Source organism: Thunnus maccoyii, chromosome 9, assembly GCF_910596095.1.
Source record: "Thunnus maccoyii chromosome 9, fThuMac1.1, whole genome shotgun sequence".
Lineage (NCBI taxonomy): Eukaryota > Metazoa > Chordata > Actinopteri > Scombriformes > Scombridae > Thunnus > Thunnus maccoyii.
This window is the reverse complement of record NC_056541.1, coordinates 11,370,448-11,387,800: the sequence shown is the minus strand read 5'-3', so window position 1 is coordinate 11,387,800 and position 17,353 is coordinate 11,370,448. Positions and strand designations below refer to the sequence as shown.

Here is a 17,353-nt window from a genome sequence, read left to right as displayed (position 1 = left end):
CTGTATCTTTCATCAAATCCATATATGGATCAAATCTTTACTAACATTCAAGAGTGAGTCTCCTATGACTTTGTTCACAATGTCACATTACTACATTTACTTGCCCACTTCTCACCAAAGTTTTTCACCTGGTAACAGTGTTATGAGTGTTTGTGTGTTTGTGTGTGGGTGTGTGTGTGTGTGTGTGTGTGTGTACGTGGTCCAAGTATTCCTCATGTTATGGGGACTTGCCTCCCTTATGAGGACAAAAAAGGACAAAAAGTCCCCTTAATCTAAATAATTAATTTAAGGGTGAAGACTTGGTTTGAAGTTAAGGTAAGTTTAGGGTTATGTCAAGGTTAGGGTTAGGCATGTAGTGTTTAAGGTTAAGGTTAGGGTAAGTGTAATGTCCTCTGAAGTGATGGAAACATGACTGTGTGTGTCTGTGTGTGTGTGTGTGTGTGTGCGTGTGTGTGTGTGTGTGTGTGTTATTGAAGTGCCCAGTGGCTCACTCAAGGACTGACGCTGTAATTATGCCCTTACACATGACCATAGAGGGAGAAGTGCGAAAGCAATAACAGTTAAAGAAGGAGGAACAATTGTTCCTGTGTGTGTTTTTTAATGGTGATGAGAAACAAGTCAGAATACATGAATGTGTTTTATGTCTCAATCTGCTAGACTCATTATTCCTTGACAGAAGCCTCGTCATGTGTGAGATGCATGAGATGCAAAATGTGTTGCCCCAGGCAGATTAATCATTAGACACACAAAACATAAGCTACACACACGCACACAAACACACACACACATTGATTACATGAACCTTTCTTGCTTCTTCCGGGACAGACATGCAAGTGCACGCGCGCGCACACACACACACACACACACACACATACACACACACACACCCTTCTTTCTCCTTGGAGTTGAGAGGCAGGCGTTGGTCTATAAAAGCTGCACCCAACCCCAGTGGAGGTAAGTGTGAGAGCAAAGCACAATCTCTATCAGCAGGGGACATACTCTGACACACACACACACACGCAGACACTCAGATCAGAGCTTGACTGTCATACACACAACACTCTTCCTGGGATATGAACCCGCTCATCCTCACCTGTCTCCTATGCCTCGGTAAGTCTAGATTTGAACTTTTATCGTGTGTTTGTGTGTGTCTGCACAGAATGTAAGTCAGTGAAGCGGAAAGAAGAAAGATGTAAAATGGTATGAGGAAACAGGAGGGGGGCAGAAAGACATTTCCTTTGCAGGTGAGGACTTGTCAGGCAGCATAGAAAGATATTCAGATGTTTTGGAGAAAAGAATTTGTGTCAGACGTGTGGCGCCTCTGGCTCTACAAATGTATGAATAGACCAAATCATTATATGTCATTGTACAGTAGAACCGGATGCTTCGAAAGGTCAACATATTTCAAATACTTCAAGAGCCTTTAATTAAGTCTCTGGTGTTAATTAAGCATTCAGGGCACAGCAGACTTCTGGATGTGGACTGGTTGTACTGGTATCACAGTTAATACAATAGCGTCTAATTTACAGGCTCATGATGAAGATGAAAGGATGAGTCAGATGTAAATGGGCCAAGATTTATGAATACAATGCCAAAAGAAAGTAATTGAGCAGGCTTGTGTTACTGCCAACAAGAGAAGGAAAATAAAAAAGTCTATTGTTAGCAGTAAAGTTAACTCTTTTGTTAAATCTAATTAGTTTTATATCTTGACATAAGCATGTTCTATCTTTAGACAGGGTTCTTTGTGCCTCTAAATGTTTTGAAAACACTTGTCTAATTGGAAATTAAAGTCACCACATTATACTGAATCACATCTCAACTTTGACACCTATTGTTCTTTATTATCTTTTATATAACTCAGTTATATAACTTGTGTAACTGTGTAAATTTAAATGTGATCTGATTATGGTTTTTTTTCCGTTTTCTATCTAGTAGTCTGCTGTGTTCTTGGTGCTCAGGGATCTGAGGCCACGTTCTCTAGTGAACTAAACGGAGTGACTGGGGGTCCGGCCTCTGGCGAGGGCCTCCAGAGTTCGCTGAGCGACGATGACGAGCTGGAAACATATGAAGAGCTTTCAGGAGGAGCTAACGAACATGTCAGCGTTCATGGTAATGTACCATCTCTTAATGTGTCATCCAAATTCAAATGCTGCTAAATTTTGTTTGGGTCATACAGTGTGTCAGTGTGCATGGAGTAATTTAATCTGTGATCATTAATCATTTTTTAAGAAGTGAAGAAACAAATTAGATATACTGAAGATATTCTGTATTTACTGAATAGTGGGACCACTTGTATGAAAAATTGATATTCTTTGTGAGAATGGTAAAAATAAAGACATTTTCCTGTAAATAGTGTGAAACAAATATAGTCAGAGATGGATGATGTTTTTTTTTTATCATACAACTACTTCAGTTCTTTTTTTACTTCTATTTTTTAATTGAAATACATTATTTTGCTGTCACATAAGTAAAACTGGTCGTAACATCAATGTATCGTAAAAAATCCTTACTAAATTATCTGGTATGTTACCTGGATTAGTTTTAGTTTACAGAGTACATGGAAGACTGAAGTATCTCTGTGTTAAAGTTCATCATATAATCAATTTACCCTAGAAACTCCCGTAACCTTTTACCTGTATCAGTGACAGTTTCATATCTCTTCCGCTACAGACTTTCATCCCGGTAAAGATGAGAAAAAGAAGAGGAAAAGCAAAGGCAAAAAGAAGAACAGGCAAAAGAACAAAAGCACGACTGTTTTCAACCCCGAACACACATTCTTCACCAGCGGCTACACGTCGACTTTCAGCACCACAGAGGATCCCTGCACCTCCACCCACCTGGGCTACTGTATTCATGGCTACTGCAAGCACATAGAGGGTCTACAGGAGCCAGTGTGTATGTGAGTACAGCATATGAGAGACAATGCTACTAGTGGACCTGCAAAATTCAGTACATTTTGTATGTGTGCGGCAAGTTTAAACCTGATTCAAACATCCAAATAACATTTTGTTCTTTACTCTGCAGCTGCATGAAGGGTTACGACGGGGAGCGCTGTGGGATCCAAACTCTAGGGACCGGTAAAACCAAGCCAGATCAGAGCAACAATACTGAACTGGTGCAGATGGTCTTAGTGATCATTGCTGTGGTCCTGTCAGTCATCAGCTGCATCGCCATACTGCTCATGACCTGTGCTCAGTGAGTATGAAAACATCAGAAGCAAATTTTGATTTTAAAGCTGCTTTAAAAGCTAAACTAACGCAGAGAAAAAAAAACATCATGATGTGACCCGTTGTCACTATCTGGCTTCAGTGATTTCAGAAGCAACGGTATTGTTAGTGGGTGGGAAGCTGGTGAGGGATCTTGAGTTAAAATTTCTCACCAAAGGATGAAAAGAAGCAGCTGGCGACAGCACACGTATTTCCATGGCAGTCTAAGCTTTAAATAATTCAAATGGCATGTTAAAAGAAATATACATCTTTATACTTACTGGCTTCATTCTTGATACTAAACTTTTACTTTTGAATCTTCCATTTATCTTTTACTACCTCACCTTATTTTTCAACTCTTAAGTTTCCTTATTTTATGGGTCTTGAACCCATTTAATAAGTTACCTATTTCCTATTTTCTCCAAGCAACAGCTCCACACCTCCAATCGTACCGGCCTAAATCATGACAACAGATAGCTGTCCATGATTGAGACCATTCATATATACAATGTTTCCGCGAATTATAGTTCTTTATTTGAGTGGGAAAATTTCCATAAATTTAGAGCAAAATGCAAATGGTTTTCTTGGTTATCATGAACGTGCTGTGTGGCTGAGTGTAGTTTACCCACATGAGGTTCATGTGATTGAAGTTCAGAGTCAAACTCACAAGATAATCCAGCATGTACCAGGTCACAGTCTCTGTCCTGCTTCTGTGTCACAATAGTTAAATATATAATAAGTCCAAAACCTGGTCAGTGGTTTGGTATAAAATCCATCTTATTCCTCTTTATTCTTAACGACTGTTTTTGTAATAGGGCAGATTATCAAAGCTTTAAGTGAGCATGCATGAGGGAAACCTTCCACACCCCAGCGAATCCCAACATAACGCCACATTATACTCCACACAACCTGCCCAGAAACACTTCTTGGCATCCGAACACATTGACACATCAAAAAGCACATAACACACCCAAACACACCCACACTGTGCGGGTATTGCTCACCACCTTCACAAGATGACCTCAATGCCCTTTACAGCTCTCATGTCTCAGAAGATTAAAGACTTTTATGGTCACTCGTAGAGAAGTCTTCAATTTTGACGTAACTTATATCACATTAATGAGTTTATGTATGACTCCTGAGTCATTTTAATTGGCCATCTATTAAATACCGTAATAGTGTGACAGCTCACCTAACCTATAATCACAGTTCCTTATCAATTTGTAACCAAATTGCAGCCATTGTTGGAATGTGGAGCAAAGTCAATAGTACACGAGAACGCACTACTGAAGTGGGGAGGTGGAGCGAAAGTAGAGCTTATTACTATGAGAGTGAAACTATGTCTAATTGCATTTCTGATAAAACAAAACAACATAATAAAAACTCATGACTTGAGTTTCATGTGTCTCAAATAGGATCAAAGCCTTTTAGTGTGATCATCTGATAATCACGAGTGTCATACTCAGCTTTTATACTCATGCTGAATGTCTCTTGTAGTTACAGGTCACATAAAAACTTCCTGGCATCCTACTTGGGAACCGGGGCAGAGCAGGAAAAGCTCCAGAAACCCATTGGTGACCTCGTGGTGTGAAGGTGTCGGTGTGACTTCTGGCAAGGTAGGTGTCACTGAGGTTTTTACCTACTTGCGTGTAAAACTACAACATACAAACACACTTGCTGTACGCACTTAAAGCTTATATACTGTATGTAAAATCATATCTTTAAGTGCTGCCTCCCAGTCATAAACCAGTCAGGTCTGAAGTCAGTTGAGGCAAGTCCAAGTCATTCAAATCCTGGAGGAAAGAGGCTGTAATCAATATTTCTGTATGTGAAGGGGGTTGCTTGTAGTGATTAATCCAGTTCCTGTCAGATCTCCAGAGCTTTTTAGCATCTTTTAGTGTAATTTCGTTTCCAGAGAAAAGGCCTTAAAAACAACCACATACTACTTTCCCAGCACTTTCAGATTGTTTGTCTTTTTGAGCTCCTCATCGTCTGTGACAGTGGTAATTGGCAGCTTGACAAATTCAGTCCCTGGTCTGTTTCTGCAGTAAAGACGCTGGGAGACGCTTTAGACTCAAGTTCACTCATCATTAATTTATTTCATTGGCAATTCTCTGCAGGAGCCAGTGTTACAGTAATACACTCTCATTAAAAAAGAACATCTGATCGTATGAACACAAAAATTATCTAGTCCTTAAATATAAGATGACCCTCACTGTTTCAAATGTATTTTTTTAAATAAAATACCGTCTTATATTTGGCCCAATATGGTACATTCACCAGGTTGCCAGAAACATGATCCAAATCAATGCTAATGTTACTCCATATCAGCTGGATGTGTAAATAAGTAAGATCAGATCAACTTAAAAGGTTATTGTGAAGGTTTGCAGTATGTTTTCTGCTGAAGTTACTGCAGATTTAAGGAGTGTTTTTACTTAACTGAGTGCTTTCGCTGCAGAGGCCAACAGATGAAATATGCAAGAATGTGGCTGTGCATTGCCTGACTGATGCTGTCTTATTTTGTTTTATTGTTCCTGTTTGAGACTTGGATGTTTTTAACTTGGCCTAATGTGAAGTCAAGTCTTGCAGTTTAGTCCAAGTCAAGTCTCTAGTTCTCATTTTTGTGACTTAAATCCAAACCAAATTCCAGTCTAAAGTCTACAGCTGTCATAAACAACTCAATACCCCAAAAATAAAAAAAATCCAATTGCTGGGACTCAAAATAGTAACCCATGCCTTTCACCAAGCTGTCCTCATGCCATGTGCGTGCAATATTGTGATTCTGTAAAATGAAAATGTAATTCAGTGGTTCTGTATTTCCGTTGGAGTATATTTTGGTAATCTATTTAATCCAAAAGTCTTGCTTAAGGCCATGGAGGGTGGTGCTCACGTGAGTTTTAAGCCAAACAGGAAAGAGTGGGCTAAGGGTGACAGAAGAGCCCTGTTGTTGTTGTTAAACACAGCGAGTTGCATCACGCAAAGAGGAATCCCCACTAGAGGAATTAGTCTGGATTAGCTGGGGGGTGTCTCGGCCTCTCCCATCTCTGTGCTGCATACCAGCGTAAAGAAAAACCACATGCTTGGTCATACACATTCACCTGTGTGTCCAAACAATGACAGTACTGACACACTGACTATACACGTGATGACTTTACTGCAAGAGCTTAATTACTCCACTTACATGTGGTTGGATCTCACTGAGCAACACATGCAGAATTCACGTGTTTAGACAGATGCAGAAGTGTTATACTTGAGACAAACAATGCGGCCGTGCAGTATTCTCCACATAACCTGTGTGTCACTCAGAGTTCACCCTGAGAAAAGCAAGTCTGGCTCACACATAGAGTGAAGATCGGCATAGAAAACCTGCCACTTCAACCCTGTGTGAACTTTACTTCCAGGAAATCTTTCACTGTAACTTGTTGGCTGCAAAATGTGATCAGTGCTGTCTCACCCACCAACTACGTAAACATGAATTGATTATGCATATCGATTTGTAGGCTTTAACTAGTTTTGTTAATGTACTTAACAGATAGTTACATTTTATATGACTTGAGTCCTATTTTCATATTTTTTGCCATCATTTCTACCAGTTACAATAAGATTGTACTCACCAAAGCAACAACAAACTCAGACAGGATAATGAAAAGAAAGGAGAAGTTAGACAAACAGTGTAGTCAGACTATTTAAACCTCTTTATTTGGAGTTTAAACCGAAATGGTGCATCCCTAAAATGCTGCTGTTAATCCAGTCATGGCAACAACAGTATATCAAAGTCAAACCAGGAAGTTGGTCTGTAACCTGAGATGGATGTTTACAACATCTGTGTAATAATTTTACTAAATATGTTGTGAAGCTGTTGGCCAATATGTTGCTAAGCTGCAGGTTTATTTAAAACTTGTCTGGTTGTCTGACTATCTGTTTTTCTTGCCTTGATTACTTTTTAGTGACGTTACCACATTGGTAAATCTCAGCAATTGACATGGTGTGTACAGTTTTAATATTATTGATAGGACGGATGAACAAAACTCAAGTTGTAATACAAAAATCTTTAATTTAAAAGTTCAATTTTTAGCCAATTCTACTATTTTTCTATTTTAATACAACTTAATTGTATTCTAAAGCAGATTTTTTTCTGTGTAGAATATAAGAAGAAGAGAATATATAACTTCAGTCTCCTCAAGTTGTACTATCAAAAAAGACACCATGACAGATGCTACAGATTTTTGTACAAATACACATTTATACCATCAAAATACACACATAGTGTTTTTGAGGAGCAAAAATTCTTCTACATAATCTTACTTTGTGCCGAAAGTCTTTGTGCTGACAAGTATAATGATATGATTTTGACTTCCAATGACCAAACATATTACCTGTGTACTTTAATAAATTCAAGATTGTTTTTCTCACAAAAAGTTTTACTTTTACATGAAATACTTCTTGTTTCTATGCTTACATATGTGTTGACATTTGATTTCTCTCTATCTTTCCTCAGCCAGCTGCTCCATCCAAAGACGAAGCAAACGAGAAGAAGCCTTAGGACATGAGAAGGCAACGGAGTGAATAGACTGCTTTATTACAATAGATGCTGTGTAAAAACTACTACTCAGAACTTGTTAGAATGTAATTTATTTAGTGTGATTATTTATTGCTAAAGACTGTATGAGTGTTTGTATGTTGGATTATTATGAGGTTTATGTGAGCGAATGCTGAGCATTCAGTCTTTTGTCTGTTCTGTAGGTTCTGTTTTATTTATTGCACTGCTGTTGTTATAGGTCAGAGAAATGCTCTTCATCTCACTCTGGAAAAGGGATGGAATTTGATCACCAATAAAGTATCTCAGTGTTACATTGAAGTGTTTTGCGTTCATGCCTCTCTGCCAGGGTTTTGTGTTTATATTCCCATCTCTGGATACAACCCATACCTCAGCAGCTGGCTCACACAAACACCTCAGCCTTTTAGCCAAACACACATTGTGCAGACAAGAATAACCATGAGAGAAGTTCTCAGAAAACTCTCTGACATCACAGAGGTATTCAGAGAATTATAAGGGCAACACAAAAGCATCAGGGACTGGAAAGTCTTTTTTAGGAGTGTGTGAGGGATAAATATAAGCAGTGCTTGATTGAAAAACACAGATAGATATTTTCTGGTTTTCTCACCACACACAAACAAACACACCAACCCATGTGTTGCTATGTCACTGCAAGTATTTTCAACAGCAGTGACGTCTAAAGCTTTATGAATGAGAAGACGCACTGCAGCGCAAGTGGACTGGAAAAAGAAGTGGGGGCGTGTCTGGTTGGCGCTATTTTGAGAATGTCCAGGTACAGTAACTTAAAGTACACTCCTCACACAAGTGCAAACAAAGACTTGAACATAATTAGATGGTTCAGGACAAAAGAGCCAAGAGGGCGAAACATTCTCACATCAACAACCGCAGGGAGAGACTGGGTTGTTACAGCACAGAAGAATTTTGATTTTAAAAAGCAAGGATAGAAAAAACTTCAAACTTCCTGAAGCCTTTTTATCGCTGCAGGTTGAAAGCTTGAGATAGCCTTACTTGACTTCATTCCTGGAAGTCTATGGCAGTGATTAAACAGACTGTTATCTTCAAAGGTAGCTGGTACAGTTGATGATTTATGGATAGTATCATCAGAACAAAAGAATGAGATGTCACCAGTCTACTGGTCCACCACTCCAATGGGCACATTCTACATAAATTGCCATGACATGTGTAAGTGTGCATATTCATACAAAAAGTCTAAACTCTCAAGTTGAATTGTGCTGCCTTTGTGAAGCACTTTGTAACATGGATTTTTATAGTGCTCGACAAATAAAGATTATTATTATTATTAATATTATTATTATCATTATAAAGTTATTTTATCACATTATTGGCAAAAACGTCCATGGACTGTTAAGCTATGAGTACAAAGTATTAAAGCTCCAGAGCTGAATAATAACTAAAAGTCAGATTTATGACAATAAAGTCAAATGTTTGAGATTACGTTCTGACTTCAAACAGAATCTTAGACTTCATTTTAGGATTGACTGATTTTGCTAATTCAGTGAACTCACAATTCAGCCCTTATTCTCAGAGCTGTCTTCATTTTCATAATTCTCTGAATTTGAATTTTGAGATTATTCTCAGAAATTTTACTTGTATGGTTTTAGGTTTGCTCTACTTCTTCCATCGATGCTTGATCCCATTAAGAGTGTTTTGATTATGACATCTGACTTCAGAAATATAATGCTCATACTACAAGATTTACAATTTTAAAGTCACATGTGCAATTAATTTAAGTGGAAAGCAAATGATGCACCCTTTCAAAAGGCAAGTCAGGTACATTAAAGGCACAATCCGTATCCCTTAAAGGACGGGTTCAGATTTGTCCATCGAAAAGCAAATATGGGTTGTTGCCAAAATGTCAAACTATTCCTTCAAAAGGTCCTTATCTATCTTTATCTATCTAAACGGATGTTGCAAAACAGAGGGTTGTCTTATGATGGTACATTTGGGCCGACATGGTACAATGTAGACATGTATTTGCCCTTCAATTAGCATACAAATAAAGATGACTCTGAGTCACCTGGCAGGATACAACAGTTTCCCGTTACCCTCATAAAACACGGTTTCACTCCTGTTTGTGTGTGTTGCGTGAGTAGTGAGTGAGGGAAAGGCGAGGCAAGGTGGGCAGCTCATCCAACACACACAGGTGATGCAAGTACAGGTAAACACTTACTTGTGCATGTGTGTGCCTGTGTGTGTATGTGTGTGTGTGTGTGTGTGTGAGATGGTTATCCCCCACAGCAGAGGTGACTATTTAAACCCACCAAAATCATGCATAAGCACTCGTGCATACATCCGTTTGACAAAATAAGTTAATATGGGTGTGGCGAGCTTTTATAGTTTAAGTGGCACTGAGGTGGGCCCGTAAGCTTTTGTGGGTGACCATGGAAACAGAGTAAACACACCGGCAGATGGCTGGTCAGCGCTGGTGATAATTCATTTACTGCTCAAATAAAGGACATGCTGGAATTTCCTGGGTGTGGTTGTGTTTTTTTTATTTATTTATTCACCTTTATGGGTAGCAGGTCAGTTGCCAAGGAGTATCGTTTTTATTTCCCTTTTGTTTTTAATTGTTATTTCCAATACAGAGTTCTGCTTCAGTGAAATGAAACAGGTTGTCAGGCACGTAGTTTTTGGCAATGCTACAGCACCACCATGATACAGATTGAAAAGTCTTGACATTTATTGGATAGATTCCCATGGTGCCCAGAGGACTTTTGCGATCACACTTTACCTCTAGCGCCACCATGAGGTTCACATTTCTGGTTTTGAGTGAAATGTCTTGACAACTGTTGGATTGGATCGCCATGAAATTCAGTTCACACATTCATGTCCACCTCAGGATGGATTGTATCACAGCCATAGTTTGTGTTTAGTGCTAATTAGTGAATGTTAGCATGTTACTGCTGGGCCTTAGTAGAGCTTCACAGAGCTTCTCGCATGACTGTAAACTCTCAGTCTTGTTTTTTTATTCAGTGTTATGACATCAATCATGGCCAAATCTGTTCCTATGTGTTATCAGTTTATTTATAATTCTTATTCAAATCAAGGGTCTAAGAATAGAGTATTGCTGTACAGATTGTAAAGTGATCTGAGGCAAACTTGTGATTTGTGATATTGGCCTGTTTACATAATAATTCACTTGACTTGACTTACTGTATGTTGAGAAATGTGATACATATATGTATTTTTTTATAATGTTTTGGTCCAGAAACTAAGGCAGACATAAGCCAGAAAGCAACTAAACACATTTTGATAAAATGTCGACATGGGTTTGAAATGGAGTAGCTTGATTTGTTCTTAAAAAATGTGATTTTAATGGATAATTTAATGGTCCTTGGAGGATACAAGTTGCTTAATTGTTTTCTTCATTGTCTATTAGAGATCATATTATGCAAAGTTACCTTTTGTACTTTGAGTATGAATGTTAGAAAACTAAAAAGTAGGGAAAAGTATACTTTACATTTATTTTTGTTGTTACAATAGTTAATTTGAATTTAAGCACATAAACAATCAACATTACAGTATTTTAAATATTTTTTTAACAAATTTTTATAATTAGTATAATTTTTACTTTAAGTGAAATGACACTGACCAGCAAAAACTGAGCATCATCTCCATTCTGACGTTTGTTGTACCACTAACTATAGTGAAGAGCACCACCTAGTGATGTGATATGAAAACTGAGAGTCAGTGGTGTCAGTGTCACACAGGTCACAACTAAAGGGTGTATTTATGTCAAAAAACTGAAGAATCCCCGAACACAGCAGTGCCTCTCTCCTGGGTGCCAGCTGATGCAGGACAAATGCAGTAAATTAAAAAAAGTATTGCTGCAAAACTGCAAGAAGTGGTGAGCACTTATTAGCCACTGTGGCAACTTTGGATGACATTTCCTTTTCATGGAAATGGCCATGTTTGATGTGTATGCACTGTGAATGTCTCCTTCAGTATTTAAATAAAGGAACGTGCTGTATGCAACTTACATTTTGCACATTTCCTGTAAGGGGCTTTAAAACATACCCTATGACTTTGTTTTTTGTGGTCTGAGTAAGTTCTCGATCATGCAGTGTTTTTTTTTTCTTTGTGGTTCAGAACTTAATGTTCTCTATATTGACACGAGTTGTCTCACGCAGGAAGCAATTTCAGCATCATCTACAGATGATGTTAAGAGGAGAAGAAAGAAAACACAACAAGTTTACCGAGACATCAAAGGTTATGAATGTGAACACTAATCTCACGTGACCTGAAACCAGAGAACTGAAACAACCTGTGATGCTATGAAGAGTGATGCGAATGCATTTTGAAAGAGAAACAGTAAGAGAGAGACAGGACTCCCTTTATATTTCTGCCTCTGCCTTTGTGACAGTTTAAAATGTCATTGGTTTAAGTGTTTTCAAGCAGTAACAATATGGAACAATAATTAGGACATGCCTGAGAATTAACCTTTATCACAAAATATTTTCACAAGACGAGCTGAAGCCTCAATGTCATTTTTAGCTTTTGATGCAGGAAGTGGTGAATCTATCTGGTTGATGGGTTGAATAATGTCACTTTGATGTTTTGCTTTCATATTTAAATGCAGCATGAAAAAGAAAACTATCACGTTTTGCCAGAGATTCCCCATCAGGCCTACTAGTACCCGAGGGGTACTTCTGCAGTTACCACGGGGTACATGGAAAGATTGCGGAAGTGTTGTTTTGAGCAAATAGGAATTATCATTTAAATGAAAAAAAAAATCATCCACAAAACAGGAAAATAAACACACAAATTGGATTACAAATGGGTGTAATGCTGATCTTGTTTATTGTCACAGTATCAGTAACTTTCAAGTGACAACTGCAGAGGACAGGATCTTCCACCAACTTGCGTAAGTTAACCTTTAACACTAACCACAGTGTGCTGCTACTAAGAGCATGTGACAACTACTTAGCAAGCTACAGTAGCTCAATAATATAGATAAAGATAGATAACAATTAAGCTGCTCCAAGAGGGGGCAGAATGGATGTGAACTTGACCACTGTTTGCTAAACACCTCAGTAACTGTTGCTTCACCTGTCAAACTTTCTGTTCTTGCACCACTTGAAATTCAAATTAATTTTTGAAATAGTGAGTCCTTGATTTCAGACAGTCTGAAATGGCAATGTCAACAATGACTTCAGTAGACTCAAATGTGTCCAGCTTACTTGTATTAAACAAGAACCTTGAAAAAGGATAATATGCATTTGATGGCTAAATAAGATATTATACTAAAAGACTTAAGGCTAAAACTACATGTCCCGAGCAAAGTTAACATTCATCCCATAGAAAGTAAAGAAAGTGCATTGTCTTGTATTGCAGAACAGAACTAGTTAGCGTGCACATAATTCATATTTTATGTTTCCACTTTTAATGTTACAAGAGAAAAGCCGTCTAGGATGAGGACTAACCATTGTATTTGGCAAATGTAACGCTATTTCTGGTAACTTTGGCTGGAGTCACTGGAGTGTAACCTCCCAAAATCCAATAAAGACCAGGACAGAGCTGCTAACCTTACATAAGATCTGGTAGCATCCAGGACTGACAGTGGAGGAATACCATGTGCTATCTGTAAACATGTTTTTTTTAACATAAGCCACAAACTTATGCAGTTAGTTAATGAAATGCCAACTTTTGGTCCTACCACTGTAGGTAGTTAGATAATTAGCTGGACATAATAATGATTGCCTCTTATGTTTAATCCATTCCTTGCACTTTTTCTCTTGTGTTTTTGGTTTTGGAAAGCCAAAGCTAACCGAAAAAAACAAATTAGATGATGAGTAAGAAATCCAAAGCCTACCATGTGTAGTTCTGGATGCTGAACTATGACTAGACAGTCACTATTCAGGGGAGGGGTTTAGTGAACTGTACAATGTAGGGGTACCTGAGCCCATCTGATTGGGCTGTAAGAGTATGTCAGACAAGAAATGTTGAAACAACTGACCTATAATATAAAATTCTTTACAGTGCCTCTAATTAGGATAAAATGAACGTTGCACAAAAGAAATAGAATAGAAATAGAAGCTATTAACATGGTCACGAATCATTAACAGGAAGAGCTCATTATATTTCAGACTTCTTCATTGTCTTTTTGATCCAGTTGAGTTGTTTTTTTGACAGAAAAGCATAAACTCCAGGCTCTTTATTTTGGCCACACTCCTTAGGTCCAAAAGAAGTGACTCCAACAAGCGCTCCATTGCACAACAGTGGTCCACCTGAATCACCCTAAAGAGAGAGCAAATACAAGACATTTTGAGGCACATACACAGCAGTTAGGGTGATATGGATGTTACAGGTTACTTCCTGCTCAGAATATGTTGAGTGTGTACTCACCGTACAGGTATCAGCATTGTTTTTACCGTCGGAACCAGCACATATCATGTCCTTAGTGATGACAGGCTTTTTCTTGTAATATTCACCGCACTTCACTCTGTCGACCACAGTCACGTTGACAGACATCAGGACATCAGACATTTTTTTGGCAGCATTGTCTGTTTTCCCCCATCCAGCCACCATGCAGATGGAGCCAGCTGCTGGGTCTTCGACAGTTTTACCCAAATCAAGACATTTCACCGTTTTGGTCTGCTTTGCTGATTTGTTTAGCTGAAATTTTGAAAAAAAGGAGCATTACTTATTTATAGCAGGTCTGTGAGTTTGAACAAGGAACAGGAACAAGGAAGACTGAATAATATCAATACCTACTACTGCCAACACTAATTCTAATAGATAAGGAATTAGGGCAACAAGCAATGAAGTTGTTGATAACTTTCTCCAGATCATGACATCACCTTACCTTGAGCAACATGAGGTCATTGACTATCTTTGTCTTATCATAGCTGGGATGAGGAATGCGACTCTTCACCTCTAGGATCTGCCTCGAACCCTTCTCCTTTTCTTTGGATTCTATGGAGTGCACCCCCAGCAACACCCTCTTGATACTGTAACAGCATGAAACACAGGAATCTGTTATATTACAGTTCACATATACTAAAGGTTTACATGCAAGAAGTGAATAAACTGATGATAACTTATGACTCAATCAAACATAATAAGGTCAGAATGTGGCCTTTTGAGACACTGAGAAATCTACTGCATTTTTCCCCCAAGTCAAATCAAATCAAATTAAATTTATTTATGAAGCACATTTAAAAACAACAACAGTTGACCTAAGTGCTGTACAATCATAATAACAAATGCCATGAAAACACAATTAAGACACAAAGACTGGTTTAACAGACAAAAGAGGCATTTCTTGGTTGTGTGTGAAGTGTGAATAACAGTTGATACTATAGTGGTAATAGTGTTAAATGCAGAATTAAACTGCTGAAAGTGTTAAATTGACTGATAAAAATAAATAAAAATAAAATGGTAATGTTTATTTTCGCTCCTCCACAGTTGAATTTATGTGAGTCGGCCCTAATAGATCTTCTAAATTAGGTTTAGAAGTTTCTATAACAATATAATATTAATACAGTAAATGCAGTATACTGACGTCATGAGACATCGATAAATTAATTTAAATGTCCCTATTCAGAGCAGTTTCATCTATATGCATGACTTGGTGGATCAAAAAAAGGTTGTGTACCAAGTTAGCATTTAAAAGCAGTATACAAACATTTAATAAACAGCTTATAACTCATATGATATAGTTGTAAGCAGACATATTGCTTATAAATGCTAAACAGGGGGACTTAAAGTAAAATGTTAACTTATTTGTATATATTAAAAATCTAACTTTCTGACCATATCTCACATCATCAGTTATAGTTTGAGTGCAAAATATGACATTTTAAGTAAGGTAAGTACTATAAAAGGCTTACTCAGAGCAGTGGGCAGCAGTCAGGACCCATTTTGGATCGATCAGTATCCCTCCACATTTTGGTGTCTTGTTCTCAAGCAGAGCCATGAAAGGCAGCGAGTGAGGCGTCACTTCTTTCCCTCCAATAATCTCAGCACCATGACCTAAGACAAAATGTTCAGACGGTTCATTTATCAAAGAGGTGATAAATGACTCGGTCAACCAAACAAAACATGACATTTTGCACCAGCTGCATTATAATATTGAAAGACCCCTGTAGCATTACTTTGCATGTTTTGAATGAGCAAAATATCACCACGTATATTTCTGCAAATATAGAAAATATTACTCACTGGACTGGACAACAAGGAGGACCACACAAGAGAGAAAAACACTGAGATCTCTCGGACAGAACATTTCTTCTTCTCTCTGTTTGATATGATGGTAAATGCACTGAACCCTGAAACCCACCTCGATGCAAACACTTGTCTGTATGTCTGTATGTGTGGCATTTGTGTGTTAATCTCAGGATGTGGTCTCACTATGGAAATGCACAAGTCAGCAAAATGGATGGAAGCATGACATAATAATTGCTGCAAACTGTCCGTGAAGCCTGTGGTAACTATTTCTGTCATTTACTAGTCTTCATGCAGTAGTTTTATTTGAAAGCTGTGTGGTGGAGGCTGTATTTACGTGAAGTAGGATGCATCATCTAGGGTGCAGATGTTTGCAGTATGCAACAGCTAAAGACTGGGGGTCTTTGAACACTCCAGCTATGACTTACTTGAATACTATCATCTGATTCAGAGGAAAGTGTGACAAAGTGGAACATATCGATGATGTGAAATGAAAACTGTGAGGAAGAGATAATTGCTGGAAAAAATGAATTATACATTTAATCATACCTTAATTTTCCTTCAGTGTGCAAGAAATAGGCATCATGTCAACCACCTTACATAGATATTTATTTATATGAGTCTTACATGAGCAGCCACTAAAGACAGCAATAAGTTACTTATAGTACATTTCTATTATAGAATAACACAAAAACAGAATGCAGAATAATATGATCTTTTAGAAAATTAAACATAAACGTCTGAGGTGCATGAGAACAGCAAGGTATATGTGGTCACAAATATTTGGCACATAGATTTCATTGACTAAATTATCACTGTTGTGTTTAGACTTCGGCTTCAAAACTGAGAAACATTTTGATTTAAATCAGAATACTGTAAATGTGTGTTTCTCTCTGAAATGCTAAATTTTGTTTTGGGTCCAAAACACACAAATGAGTGTAATACCAGAGGCCTGACAACATTTGACAAGTAAGGTTAGTATTATTAATGCTGACTCCTAAAAAGTATGTTTGTGTACAACTAATTGCAACAGCAAATATGTTTTGAAAGTAACCATATGGAATTTGACCAACATGCATTAATAGGGCTGATGGAAAAGTGAAAGTACTGTATGAAACAAAACACTAAAAACAAACAAAAAACATAAAAACAATATATACAGTGCAAAATAGAGAAAATGTCAAGTACAGACAGACAGGTTGAATAATGTCACTTTGATGTTTTGCTTTCATTTTAAATGCAGCATGAAAAAGAAAACTTTCTTTTTTTTTTACCAGAGATTCCCCACCAGGGCTACTAGTAACTGAAGGGCAATTCTGCAGTTACCATGGGGTACGTGGAAAGATTGCAGAGTAGTTGTTCTGAGCAAATAGAAATTATTATTTAAATAAAAAAACAAACA

At 37.7% G+C, this 17,353-nt stretch overlaps 2 protein-coding genes across 2 annotated transcripts; one reads left to right on the top strand and one right to left on the bottom strand.

Moving 5' to 3' along the window:
- Window positions 1-986: 986 nt before the first annotated feature.
- areg (amphiregulin) lies at window positions 987-8,015 on the top strand. The gene is made up of 6 exons (XM_042422266.1): window positions 987-1,110; window positions 1,933-2,109; window positions 2,671-2,899; window positions 3,025-3,195; window positions 4,704-4,822; window positions 7,705-8,015. Exons 1-5 carry the CDS (start codon window positions 1,074-1,076, stop codon window positions 4,795-4,797), a joined length of 708 nt encoding a protein of 235 aa, XP_042278200.1. The 5' UTR covers window positions 987-1,073; the 3' UTR covers window positions 4,798-4,822; window positions 7,705-8,015.
- Window positions 8,016-13,773: 5,758 nt separating this feature from the next.
- On the bottom strand, window positions 13,774-16,025 carry LOC121904237 (granzyme A-like). Its single transcript, XM_042421875.1, has 5 exons — window positions 15,949-16,025; window positions 15,618-15,759; window positions 14,591-14,735; window positions 14,131-14,400; window positions 13,774-14,022 (listed from the first exon to the last, which is right to left on the bottom strand). Exons 1-5 carry the CDS (start codon window positions 16,010-16,012, stop codon window positions 13,861-13,863), a joined length of 783 nt encoding a protein of 260 aa, XP_042277809.1. The 5' UTR covers window positions 16,013-16,025; the 3' UTR covers window positions 13,774-13,860.
- Window positions 16,026-17,353: the final 1,328 nt, after the last annotated feature.

Excerpts from the sequence above, each read along its gene's own strand:
- LOC121904237 (XM_042421875.1), bottom strand. The coding sequence starts at position 16,012 with ATGTTCTGTCCGAGAGATCTCAGTGTTTTTCTCTCTTGTGTGGTCCTC. Across the intron at positions 14,736-15,617 it reads ACTGCTGCCCACTGCTCTGA|TATCAAGAGGGTGTTGCTGG; the intron begins GTAAGCCTTTTA and ends ATGCTGTTACAG. Across the intron at positions 14,401-14,590 it reads ATGACCTCATGTTGCTCAAG|CTAAACAAATCAGCAAAGCA; the intron begins GTAAGGTGATGT and ends TCAAAATTTCAG.
- areg (XM_042422266.1), top strand. The coding sequence starts at position 1,074 with ATGAACCCGCTCATCCTCACCTGTCTCCTATGCCTCG. Across the intron at positions 2,900-3,024 it reads CTACAGGAGCCAGTGTGTAT|CTGCATGAAGGGTTACGACG; the intron begins GTGAGTACAGCA and ends TTTACTCTGCAG. Across the intron at positions 3,196-4,703 it reads CTGCTCATGACCTGTGCTCA|TTACAGGTCACATAAAAACT; the intron begins GTGAGTATGAAA and ends TGTCTCTTGTAG.